The sequence below is a fragment of the Anser anser genome (assembly GCF_964211835.1).
Source record: "Anser anser genome assembly, chromosome: 10".
Taxonomy (NCBI): Eukaryota; Metazoa; Chordata; class Aves; order Anseriformes; family Anatidae; genus Anser; species Anser anser.
The window spans coordinates 17212050-17225305 of record NC_139730.1 but is presented as its reverse complement, the minus strand read 5'-3'; the positions used below and the strand labels follow the sequence as shown (position 1 = coordinate 17225305).

General features: G+C 38.3%; 2 protein-coding genes across 7 annotated transcripts in view; both read right to left on the bottom strand.

Moving 5' to 3' along the window:
* Positions 1-78: 78 nt before the first annotated feature.
* MAPDA (N6-Methyl-AMP deaminase) lies at positions 79-9329 on the bottom strand. 3 transcript variants are annotated; one of them, XM_083851184.1, is made up of 10 exons: positions 9192-9329; positions 6985-7115; positions 6492-6552; positions 5634-5721; positions 4981-5062; positions 3995-4121; positions 3202-3282; positions 2138-2276; positions 1543-1643; positions 79-1029 (listed from the first exon to the last, which is right to left on the bottom strand). In XM_083851184.1, the coding sequence occupies exons 2-10, from the start codon at positions 7071-7073 to the stop codon at positions 838-840; spliced, it is 960 nt and encodes a 319-aa protein (XP_083707310.1). In that variant the 5' UTR covers positions 7074-7115; positions 9192-9329; the 3' UTR covers positions 79-837. The 3 variants fall into 3 exon arrangements, with proteins under 3 accessions (XP_083707310.1, XP_083707309.1, XP_083707311.1); XM_083851183.1 differs by lacking the exon at positions 9192-9329 and adding an exon at positions 8449-8574; XM_083851185.1 differs by lacking the exon at positions 9192-9329 and adding an exon at positions 7710-8425.
* LOC310905182 (threonine--tRNA ligase 1, cytoplasmic-like) overlaps positions 8624-13256 on the bottom strand; it is a 20241-nt gene continuing 15608 nt past the window's right edge. For all 4 annotated transcript variants that reach the window (XM_083851111.1, XM_083851112.1, XM_083851116.1 and 1 more), the window contains 4 exons: positions 12336-12493; positions 11573-11747; positions 10934-11009; positions 8624-9661 (listed from right to left, as the gene is read on the bottom strand). In XM_083851111.1, the coding sequence (XP_083707237.1) occupies positions 9496-9661; positions 10934-11009; positions 11573-11747; positions 12336-12493 (575 nt within the window). In that variant the 3' untranslated portion in view covers positions 8624-9495. The remainder of the gene's footprint in view (positions 9662-10933; positions 11010-11572; positions 11748-12335; positions 12494-13256) is intronic.

Sequence of the window (13256 nt, the reverse complement as noted above, 5' to 3'; positions counted from 1 at the left end):
GACTGTCCGGTGAGCTCACAAAGTCCTGCAGCAGGTTACACACGCTTCTGTCACACAGACACGCAGGCACAGTTGAAGTAGTTTTGAAAACACGCAGGATATTTTTATTACCCTTTACAAGAAACAAATAGAAATTCTAAAAAGTATTTCAAGAATTAGACCATTTGCCCCAAGGATGTCACAATTTGCTGAGGCTTTCAAGATTCTTATCTTTGTCTAAATACTATCAATACTGACTGCACAAGTAGGCACCACCTCGTATAGCAAAGTCACAGCAGGTTTCAGTTATACATATACTGCAATAAAAGCAGATGCAATATTAAATTCCCTTGAGACAAATGTTTCATTCTCCATGAAGTTGTTTTCCCATGCAATCAGTTGCTTAAAAACAATACAAAAAACAAATCCACACACCACATATCCAAACTGCTTGGCATAATGTTACCAACAGATAGCTTTTAAACCCTAACAACCGTGCCTTTACCTTAATCTGAGTCTCAAATGGTTCTGGTACGACGACATATTCCAATTAACTTTTGTTGTTGTTGTTATTTTGTTTTGAATGTCATATCAAATGGATAAAAAACACCTGATGACACATTTAGGACTTTCATCACTAAGTGAGAGCTCTTCCCAACTATGAAAGGACGCTTACTTCTGTCCTCACGAACAAAGGATGCATGTCTGTGTTCTTTTTGCAAAGGCATGATTTATGGAATGGATTTCTAAGCCTGAAGTCTGAAAAAAGCCAAAAAGCCCAAGCTAGGGATTTCTTTCTTTTTTCTTTTTTTTTTTAAAAAAAGTTATTTACTAAGCTAAATTAGAACAACACTTTGATTAACCAAACAGAGTTGGCTTCAGTTTACACCACTGTTCCCTTAGTTTTGATTTTACTTCACTTGAAGCAAAGATATAGTTGATTGATTCATAGGAAAGATCCCACATCTGCGATCGAGTCAGATTAAATGTTTTTGCAACCAGCTCATATTCTTGCGATAGATCTGTTGCAAATACGCCTTTATCATCGGTCTGGAGTTGAATTGAAACAAACAAAAAGTTTCAGTTAGTTCTTCTACATCAAGAAGGGTTTTGCCCACACATTACAAACCAGTTTCACTTTGCTATTTTTCACATTGCCCTCCAGTTCTTTCATCTGTTGATTATTTTTTCATATGTTATTTGCCCTATTTTCACTCAAAATCATTCAACACAATTAATACCCATGTAAGCACAAGCTTAAAAGCAAGTGTTGGACCAATATGTTTAAGTGAAGTCTATCAGTATATAAACAGTTAAGATGGTCACTGCATATATTGCTGATCTTATTATAAAGAGGAAATTTTCTCTATATAAATATTAAGAACTTCCATTTGTACTACAAGCATTTCTCAAACAGAACATTATGACTTGCTGTAAGCAGATTAGTTGCTGCCACAACTCAAATTTTTAGTAAGCTCTGAGCCAGAAAAGGAGATATACTTCTCCAATTTCACACCAGTTTTGCTCTTGGTATAAATACATGGTTAAAATAAAAAAACTTACACAGAGCACTGCAGGGTGGCCCATGTTGTACCAGTATCCAAAATGGTGTTTGTCACAGGAAGGTACTGTCTGAGTTTTGATGTTTGATGTCATGCAAAGTTCTAAGGCAAAAAAAAGAAGAAACAAGGATATATGTCAAACAAAATTATATGGTTTTGACACACTAGACTTGCTTCTATCCCTAAATGAATATTAAAATCAACTACTGTTGTTTCCTTAATTTTCAGTGCTTTAAATATTTTGAAAGATTTTCTGAGGAAAGTTCAGTAGCCATTTTTTTCTTAACTACTGGCTGTGTGTAAAACTTCGGGAGCTTGCAAATCAGATACACAAATACCACACAGCCTTTTCATAGTAACCAAGGGTTATGATTTAGTTTCCTTTTCATTTGAGACATCAATTGCCACTACAAATACATCAAAAATGCAAGTGTCACCAGTATACTTGCACAGGTAATTCTCTCACATACACTGCCACGTTAATTGTTTCCTAAGTCATAGCTGGTCAAAGACAAATCAGTTACTTAGATCAGCAGTAAGCACAATATTCTGAAGTCCAGAGATTACCAAGTAATTTCTTAACATTTTTTTCTTACCAATAGGTATATGATTCTGTCTAACAAGTGGCACTAATTCTTCTGAACCAGTTGTTGCAGAGTTGAGAAATGTTCCATGTCCAATTCTGTCCGGAGGCAGGCCCAGGAGAACTTTAGTCTCCTCTTCTTGATTTGGAATCTAGAGAGGATATATTTCACATTCTGTCAATGCGGCATAAAATAGCATATTAAATAATTACAACCGAGTTCAAGTTCTATTTTCACAGCATATCTAATCAAAATGAAAGTGTTAATTAGAGTAAATGTCTGCACTGCTACCCTCTAAAGAAAGAAGAAGTGCATGAAAGTGACTCCCAACGTTGAACTATAAAACAAAGAAGCCATCACCAAGCCTGTCGGAGTTTAAGAAGCGTTTGGATTGTGCACTTAAGTCACATGGTCTGGATTTTTGGATTGACCTGTGTGGTGCCAGGAGTTGGGCTCGATGATCCTTGCGGGTCCCTTCCAACTCGGCATATTCTATAATTTTAAAAGGGTATGTAGCAGAAAATCACTAATTGAAACTCTGAAGTACCTATATTTGGAGGCCTCAAACTGCATATATAGATATAAACAGATGTGTTGCAACATATATCATGTCTGATTTCTTGAAGGAATTAAAATGCTTTCAGTGTTTATCAGTCTCAGAGTAAATTTTAGCCACCAATTCACCACATTGTACGGAGAAGTTCAACTCATTCTACTGATATAAACAGAGCAAATAGAAAGTAAAATTTTACGCATGAAACTGCATGACTTTTACTATACATGCCTTCTAATAAAATACCAGAAAAAGAACAGTGAATCTCCTGGAGTGTTTCTAATTTTCAAATTCACACCTGCCTCCACCCCACCAGGTATAACACAGTAAGAAACATTTTGACAGTTTTCATTCACAAATGATTGTTGAAGATTTCTCATTGTTTTCTTTTGTCAAAAATGCCCCAAACTACAGGGCATCAGTTTTTCATGGAAAGTTCAAAATCCACAGAAGTTAATGTTAGTTTCATCAAGGTTTTTATGAAATAGGAATTACAGAGAATTAAAATAGATAAAACTTTTACCTCTGAAAGATGTAATGCCAGCTTTAGACCTGCTTTTTTTGCTTCTGAGAGGGGTTCCAAAAAATCTTGACCACGTCCTGCCTTGAAGACAGAAACACATCATCATTCTACATCTTGTTCTACAGAACTCCTCTAGTTATATGATTTAACAGCCTAGCAATGTGAAAAAATAATTCAAATACAGCTACATTGAATTATTTTTCTTTTGTTGTTATTCCATTTTTGATCACAGCACATCAGATAACGTTCTGCTATATGGGCACAATTTAGTCAAATTGGCCAAACATCAGTAATTCAGATGATGCTCAACAGTGAGTGATAAGTCAACCGTCTTGATTTTGATACTGGTTCCATAACTGCTACCTACAGCTATTTCATTTCAATTTGACAGCTATCCCCAAATTTATTTATTTTTTTTTTGCTTGTTTAATACCCAAGAGTATATGTTGCATCTAAACAAAGTTTATACTAATGTCAACTCAAAACAGTATTTCATTTACTTCAACACAGTCAATCTGCAGCTACAATTTACTAACAGACACGTGCCAGATAAATGCTGCTTTTCAGAGGCTCTTTTTTCAGTGTTAAAATCTACAAATCCTTTGTTTAGGGATTCTTTCTCCCATATAGCAACAGGGATTAACCTGGTATCAAAATTATGAGCAAGTCAATCAAACTAGTAACAAACATAGGACAAAAACTTAAAGGAACAAAGTATTTTTGGAACTGCTTGCTGTTACACAATATTAAATATTTGTCTTCAAGGACAGATCAAAACAGAACAAAAACTTACAGTTGGATCACCACTGAGATCAAGTCCTACTACAACTCCATCAGTGGAAAGAAGGAATTCTTCAGCAAGTTTAACAGTCTGCTTAGCAACTGCCGGGCCACCTCTTCTGTTTATTGCTATTAATAATCTAGGAGATAAGCGTACATGTCTGGTAAAATACAAGTTGTAGTGTCAAGAGACCAGCAAATCTCATACCAATAAAAATGGCACTTCACTTCCTTCATGGTTGACTACAGAGAATAATTGTACAGAAACTGTTCAAGGAATGAAGGCACCAAAATGCAGAGGGATATCAATCAGATCAAGATATGACCCTGTGAAATGCAGCAGCCATGGTGAGAGGGAGGGCAGGGAACAATACATTGCTCTTTTGCAGCCTGCAGCATCAGGTGAGCAACCTCTCAGAAAGGCACACAGGAAAAATGAAAAATCTTCAGCTTACACAAATAAATCTAATTGCTTGCTACTGAAAAAATAAGAGAGCCATGCAGATTCTTTGCCCATAAGCAACCACTGACATCTTGTAAAACCTTTCTGTTAATTTTAACTACCTCTCCTTTACTGCAGGTTGCTTGTGCAGCTACTCCGATAAAAATCTTGCAATGAACGTAGGCCCTGAAAAAGACTATTTAATGCAATTTCCTTCAAAAGCACGGCTCCTGAAAACATTGCAGAGACTGAACAGTATTAGAGCTGAAAGGTTGCATCCACTTTTATTCTCTAAAAGTATAAAAGGAAGATTAAAAAAAAAAGGATTCCATATGAATTATGTTTCCATTCCATTTTACAGGTGACTTTCTGTAAAAAAGCTTTTATTAGTCAAATTGTATGCTAATAAAAATTACATATACAGAAATCACTAAACTTAATCTGGTTTAGACACTGTTTTCTTTTCTATACTAATTTGTAAATCTCTCTGCAAACCATGACTGAGTATCAGACTAAACAAAACCTTCAAGCAGAAGCACTCCATGTGCTTTATTTACCTTACATCTATATCCAAGCCTTCTTCTTTACATTGCTTTATACCCTCAAGTATAGTTTCAACATACATCCTTTTGGTCATACCTACAAACACATGTACACATTTGGAATCAACATATTTGAATTAATTTTATTATGCCGCAGACCCAACTCTCTAGTTTCAGTTTGCATCTTTGATTTTACTCCATAGTTTTCTAATTTACATAGTTCTAATTCAATTTCTAAATACAGTTTAACTTTGAACATATATTTGGATTAAGCCTCCTCCAAAGCATCTAGGAAAAGTAACTTATTATGAATCAGAATGTAGCAATATGACTTCTCTTATGCATTTCTGTTAAACTATATATAAAAGAAAATAAAAGATGGAGAAATAGAAATAAAATATATCAGCTATTAAACATATTAGCACATTCAGATGTCACAGTGAAGTGAATAACCCAAATTCTTGGATAATGGAATTATAACCAACACCTCTTCATCCCCGAAAATCTAATAGCGAAGTGACATGTTTTTACTTCACTAAATCTTTGCTTTCATATTTAAAATAATTTTTATTGAACCAACTGAATTTGACTTCCTTGTTATTAGCATAATCTGAACTAAGTCTTATAGTACATCAGACTTAAAAATTAAAAACTAGAACAGACTATACCTGTGGACTTTTCTTCTCTAGGAGTGCTCCTTAATTCCAGATACTTGACACCATCATCAGCAAATTCTTTAATAACATCTTTAGTTATCTGAATAAGAAACAGTATATTCAACATCATGAAAGTAACCCTTATAATTGTTTATATTCTCTTTTACAACAGAAAGACCTACTTACCTTTTGGCATGAAACACTTACAAAAGTTCAGGCCCGTGTGTTTCCAGCACTCCCTGTCCCTGAAAATACTACCCATGATAGGTACCTTCAGTTCCCTCACAGACACTAGAAAGAGTTACAACAAACGAGAATTTCCACGTCTGAACAAGAGCACTCCTCAGCTGGCACACTCATAACCCCTTTCACAGATACTGCATCTTTCTCCAATTTCTAACAGGCTTCCTAGAAGTCCTTTTACACGAGGAAGAAAGAGGACACTACACCACTTTCTTCTCTGTTGTGATCACACAACCACTCTTCTTGTCAATATTGTAATCCATGGTAAACATCCTAGTTATGTAGTCATGGTATATAATGAGCCAAAGAAGATAAAGGAAGGTGTGGTAAATTGAAGCTTTGCTAACGATGAACAGACATCGCATTTTCAAGACACTAGCAGTCTAACCATCTGAGTGGTAATACTGACCACCATACTGGAAGCTCACTGCTTTCAAAAATATATCAAACTGAAAAGTTATATAAAATCCCGTATTTCAAAATTAACGTGTCTTACATTAGTAAATTTGACTTCCAATTGAAGGGAACAATGTTGATATTGTTACTTGGAAACCAATGCTGTTAAACCAACCAATTTTGACTTTGCATATTGCTTGTTTGTTTGAAGCTAAATCTTAATTAGCTTACCAGTAAAATATCTTCAGCCCTAGTGGTAATCTGATAGATGATCTGAAACATCTGAAAACATCTAAAATAAAAAGTTAAAAAATAAAGATTGAACAGAAAAATGAGTATTCAAAGAAAAAAAGACACCTATATCTTGAAAACATACTCAGTGTTCAATTAACCAATTTGTAGCTTAAATTACAGGTTGGATTTTCCCTTATAGGGCAATCAAGACAATCTTAGAAGCGATTTTTGATTGTAGAAGGTAACAGTACTTTAGCAAGAGAAAATATTGACACAAGATTTACGTTTTGTTCGCAAATGTGTTTGCAAAAAGTGATCTAAAGTCACCTCTTAGATAGATACAACTAGAAAAAATCAAACAGATTTTACTATAATAAGACTTCAATACATATTTTCTGCAGTCAGTATACAAGGCCATACAGTTCTGTTTTCAATTGAATTAAAAGACACTTGGTAAATGTTCATCTCTCACACACACGTATCTACTCACTCATCTAAGGTTCTTTTCTTCCCTTTGTCAATCATAGTCATTCCATTCTGGATCTGAAGGTATGGTTTCTGGGCCATAAGTTTCTTCATTGTGGCAGAACTGATACAGCCATTCAAATGCGCATGAAGTTCCTAGGGGGGGAAATACATTATGGATTTGTTTCTTTTAAGTGAAAAGTAGGGCTCCTACACCTTGTTTGTGTTAGCATTCTTGTATCTTACATTACTGTCTCGCTCCAAGTTGGAAAATAACAATTATCTCCACGTTTGGCTAACAACTGCTTCCTCACACTTTCACATGCACAAGTATAGCTAAGACTGTCATATTTGTCTCACTCAGAGGGCTGTTGTTAGCACTGACCTCACCAGGTGCACAGCTAGCTTAGGAAAGAGCTCTCCAGCTAATTGGCGCTAATCTGCCCAACTATTTTTTTTCTCGATACTTTGAAGCCTTAACTCACACCAGAAATCCAGCAAGATGCAGTCTCAACCCATTAACAGCACCTGGACTAATTGCCCTCCGCTGCCTAAGACTGATTTCTGCCTGACTTTCTCTTGTCAACCTGACTGACAGATCCAAACCCCAGATCCTCAACTCCATTCCTCACTTCATCTCTGTTCCTCCTTATGATCTCTTGGCACCTGATGTATGAAACAGTTCCCTAGTGCCCTCCCAACTTGTTCAAAACCCGTCTGCAAAGCATATGCCTCGCTACACAGACCCACCTGGCATCCCGCCCTTCTCAGTGGGGTAAGAAAAACTCGATGAAATGCTTCTTGAAGGTTTGGAATGGAAAGCAATTTGAAAACGTAACTCTCTCAAGATTTAATTTTGGCTTTGTAAGATATTACTTTTCAGACTGCTGAAGTGCGAAATCCACAAGCAGGGAAGGGCTCACATCACCCTATCGAACTGTGGCGGTGCGCAACTCACTCCAACGGCCCAGCAGGAGCCGCAGCTGGCACGTACCGAGAGGTTCAGCCCTACCGCAGCCTTACAAGCCCAGCACCCGGCGGAGCTCAGCTGGATGCCGAGGGCAGGTCCCTCAGCCCGCGTCTGACGGGGAGGAGCGGGCCGGGCCGCCCTGTGGAGCCCGGCGTGGTGCGGCCGATAGCGCGGCCGTGGAGCGCCCCAACCGCGCCCCTCGGGCAAGGCCTTATCGCGGGCAGGCCCCGGCCGAAAACAGGGCGAGAAGCAAGGGGCACGCTCAGCCGACGGTGCTACAGGGACGGCCGGGAGCGCCGCAGCGAGCCGGGGAGGCGACCACGGCCAGCGCCTGACAAGGGACCGGCGGGCCTCGGCAGAGGGCGTTACGGAAAAGCTCTACGGGAACAGGGGAGCAGGGGAAGGGGGGGCCCGGTGGGTCGGCCCGAGCCCGCCGCCACCACCGGCCCCACACGGCTGAGGGGCGGGCGGCGCCAGGCCGGCCGCTCCCCCGCTGAGCCCCCGGTGCCCGGCGCTCACCACTTTGGGCAGCTCCCGGTAGAAGCGCAGCTCCCGCTCCCGCTCCCTGTCGGCCGCCATGTCGGCGCGGTGCCCGGGGGCGGTGTCACGGCGGCTGCCCGCCCCCGGGGCCGGCCCCTCCAGCCCCAGCGCCGCGGCAGGAGGCGAGTCCCCAAGAACGACAAGGAAGGCGAGGTGCCGGTACGGCTGCACTTTATTCGAGAGAAGCGACAAGCGGCGGCGGAGGGCCGCCGGGACGGGCGGGAGCACCCGCAGCACTCAGCCCGGCCCCTGCCCTGACCGTGGTACTTCGTCCCCAAACGCAGCGCTACGAGTCTGAACTGGATTATATAGGTTATATTCCCCCACCCCCTCCCCTTAATTTTTTTTGTAATTAACTTGCAAGTTTGCTAGCACAAGAATAAAAGTACCTTCCACTCGAACCCAAGCTAAATACAGACATCCTGGCATAATCCTAAAAGGTATTTCATTTCATATTTAGATTTTAGTGTTAGTGCAATGTAATCCTATAACCTCGCAGTTTTCAGTCAACAAGTCACTAAGCAAATGTCTTGCTATGCCCCAAAACAGAGATAAACGTAATTAAGATCACAAAACAGGGTGCTCTACATACTGCTAGAGTACCTTAGGCAAAGAAATTATCCTTCCACAAATACAAAAAAAATATATTACTGACATGTTTAAGTAAGTTAAACTCAGAGATACAATATGAAGTAAACAACTCGATATTCAAGGTAGCTTACATCTGTTTTGATGCTTGACAGACCATCCAAGCTCAACAGTGCAGAATCCAGCTAGCTGTTCAACTTTTTTCATAGAAAAATAGCATGTCCATAAAAGAAAGGAAATGAATGTCAACTTAGTGATCCACTCTTTTATTTTACCTTAGTTAAAGGCAAACTAAGTACAGATACTGTACATTAAAATATATGCACATAAAAAGAACAGCTGTTCTTTGTTCTAACTCAATGGCTCAAATTTCTACTTTCTTCTCCTTAGAGCCTTTTCCACACAATTACTCCCCTCTGAAACATGTTGCATCTACATTTAAATATAAAGAGAACCATCTGCAGGTCCCACATAGCCCACACCAATGAGTAGCACATCAATTAGTGTCCATATTCCAAGTCCACCAAAGCTGAAGAGTTTTCCCAGACCTTCCCGCCACTGGCCCAAATAGAAACGATCTGCTCCAAATCCACCAAGGGTGATGCTATAGGAACGAAAACAGGATTTAATGATTTTTAGCTGAACTCAATTTTTGTGATACACTTTTTTCTCTGTACTTCTTTTCTGTTGCAACTTTCTGATCAACCTACAAACTGATGATAGTTCTGTTTTACATTGTGCAAGAAACTTATTTTTTGTACAAAAAGAGATGAGTCACCAAGTAAGCTTTTGGATAAAAAAAGCATTCTTAGCCAATTAATATTATCCAGAGACTTGAGTTTGTCATTCATGACAAGCAATAACCACCAAAATTCTCAAACATAAAAATCTGTCTCTCTACTTTTCTAACCTGGCAGAAACTTAAACAAACAAACACACAAGCTATAGAAACACAGAACCAAATGGTACACTCGGCCCCATGCAGTATTCGTGCAGTGATTAATTTCTCCAGCTGGTGGTAGAGTGAACAACTCTTGCTATAAAGGAAAGTGTGTTAGATCATGTTCTTAATCAGAGTGTTATTATATCTTTGTCTTAGGGAACACAGACTCTTACTACCTAATTTATCATTTCTGAAGTACTAAAATTTAATGAAAAAGGTAGTACGAGCAAAGAACTTCATTTACTTTCAAATCACTATTGTGGTGCTCTAATGGCTTAATACGTCAAAAATCACCTAAACAGTTTATTTCAAAACTGCTACACTGGTCTCTTCCCTAATAATTTAAAAATGCAACAATCTTCCCTTTTAAAGCACTTCTAGCTGTAACACTTTGTAAAGAAGTCTTAACAAGTGTAAGCCAACTATACACAGCTCAGTGGTATCTATCAAATTCAGAAATAGCTGCTTTCATTTCAGATGCCAAGAAGTAATTCGGTTAATTTTCAGCCCTAATTACTTTAAGCATATTACAAAGGGGTGGCAACATCGAAAGTGTACAGAATTTTCTGAGCATTATACCTCATTTGACACCATACAGAATAAAAGAACACACGTCCTCACTACTCAGAAAAAAAGAATCACTTGTGAAGCCTAAGAAGCATTTGCACATGCACTGGAGAAAGTACATTGGATACAGAAATAGGGTAAAAAAAATATTTTCTTTCAAGCTCTACTTAAGACAGCAAATATTGTAAATGAAATCTTCTGGCATCATACGCCTCCAAACCCTAAACCAGGCTATATTAAGTATGCGGTACTCAGTACACCATTAAAAACACCCACTGAGCAGAAAAGCAGACTGAAGATTTTATACATAGTATGTTTATAATAATACATATTTTAACTTTAAGTTCTCTAATAGTTCTTGTGTACCTTAGCGCCAACGCAGTAGACCACTTATAACCTCCAGTCCAGTTGCAATAGAGCATCTTTGGAAAGACTCGATTACCTAAACATTAGAAAACGTTCAAACCTTAATGCAACAGACAAAGATCACGTAATGAGTAAGAACATGACATGTGAAGCAAAAGCTTACTGTATTTCTCTAACAAGAGCCTAAAAGGGTTGACACTAATTGAAACATGCACTGTTAAAAATGCCTATACTCCACAGTCCCCTGTTCCATCAATCTTTCTCTCACACCAGAGAACATGCACGGTAATAGAACAAATAAACAGGAAACATTTAACTACCTGGGGGAAATCAGCATGACATTTTTAATGGTCCTGCTGAGACATTTGAAATTGCTTCTATTAATGTTGTCCAAATTAGTTTGATTCATAGAAGTGGACAAAAATAAAATAGACCTATTTCTCTCACATGAAGGTATACAATCAGTCCTAAAAAACAACATATACAATTAGGTGTCACTTTTAAAAGTAAAAACTAAAATGTAACCATAGAAAAAATAGACCAATCAAGATACTGTAACTGCTATAAACAACCATTGTGTTGACCCTCTATAAAAATGTTAAGACATTTTAGAACAAAATCTTCTTTACCCTGCCTTACCTAAACAATGAATGTGATCCCGCACTGTACAAGTGGCATTGTATCGCTGTCGTGGACAAGAAACCGTCATGCAGTTTGTAGAATTGGTACATACATAATCCGTTGTTGCAAGCTGCCAGCAAAACTGGCACGTCATGTTAATTGTAAAGTTCTCCTGCTCATGGTTATTCTGATCCTACAGAAGGACAATATTATCACTTCATTAATAATACAAAAAGGTCAGCATTCAGTATCAAATGACATTTCATAGACGGACATTTTGAGCAAAATGGCAGTTACTCGCTCTTTACTACCTCCGTGTTCTATAGAAAATCAACATGAGAAAGCTGACAAAGAGGTATTCAGCACAGTTTTAATATTATTGCTTCCTCTAATCTAACCGAAGCTGCTGACAAATAGCTTGTTCTCACTTGTTCTGTCTCATCCTTAAGATCAGTTTGTACCTTTGATTTAGCCTCCCCATTCTCAAAATGATTCAGTTTTCATTGGTCAGCAAGCTGATTTAACTCAGTCATGTGGCTGCATGACAAAAAGATCCAATGCAAGAAACACAACCCAGAGAAGGGGAGATCTGCCTTTCCACCAACAGCCTGTAGTTGAATCAGATTAAATGTATTTCAAAACTGTTAATCTGCCTATGTAAGAGTTCAGCAAACTCTTTAAAAAAAAATAATAATTTTTTAAAAAAGATTTGTTTTATGACAACTTGCCATACTTCAATTAAATTAATGAAAATTGTGTTTAAAAGTAATAGGTTACTTACAACACAGTGAACATGTGGCTTGACTTTGCAATCAAAAGTGGCTGGCTTCCCATATACACAAGAATAGTTTGTGTTACACGTCATACAGTCTGGTGGCAATCTACTGCAAAGTCCGTTACTAGGACATTTAGTCACATAAGATGGAATTTCTGTACTTTCTGAAAGGTAAAATACATTAATAAAATTAAAAAAAAAATAAAAAGCATATAGTCTCTCTACATATACACACACATATGCACTGACAATGTGCACAAGGTTTTCCTTACTATACAGTGAACAGAATCCAAGTTATCCACAGGACACAGCAGAGCAACCTGCAAAGATCTTGAGAAGCTCTGTGCAGGACAGTGCAGCAACACCACACAGTACAACACCAGAACAGTGCTTAACATGGGTTAACATGGAGTGTCTTTCAGCTGGTAATTCTCAGCAGAAGTAATCAGTTTTGGCATAGAAACAGGCCCACACATGTAACCTCCCTTTGGTTCAGGACTAAGTTAACAGCTTTGTATGTGTTCATACACAAAATCACCTCTTAAATTGTTATCTGGCTGAAACACTGTTACCTAGATGTGCTCTTCAATGATTTACAAAAACTGCAGTTACATTGGCTAAGGAACAGTAACAACTTCTTGCAGAATGTGTAAGTCTTTCAAGAACTTCTACCATCCAAAATGAGTGTAAAACACATGAACCACAATGGCAGTGTAACTAACCATTTTCTACCTGTAATATTTTATATGTACAATTATATCATCCCAATTAGTTGTTAATGTCATTTAGAAGTAATTCTTAACGTGTTAACACTACAATGTTTTTTAATCATGTGATAGAGTGCACAGGTTTCTCAGACAGAATCCAAGGACTTTAGTACTGGACTCACGACTCAGAGGAAGACGGCCCACAGAACAAAAAAAAATA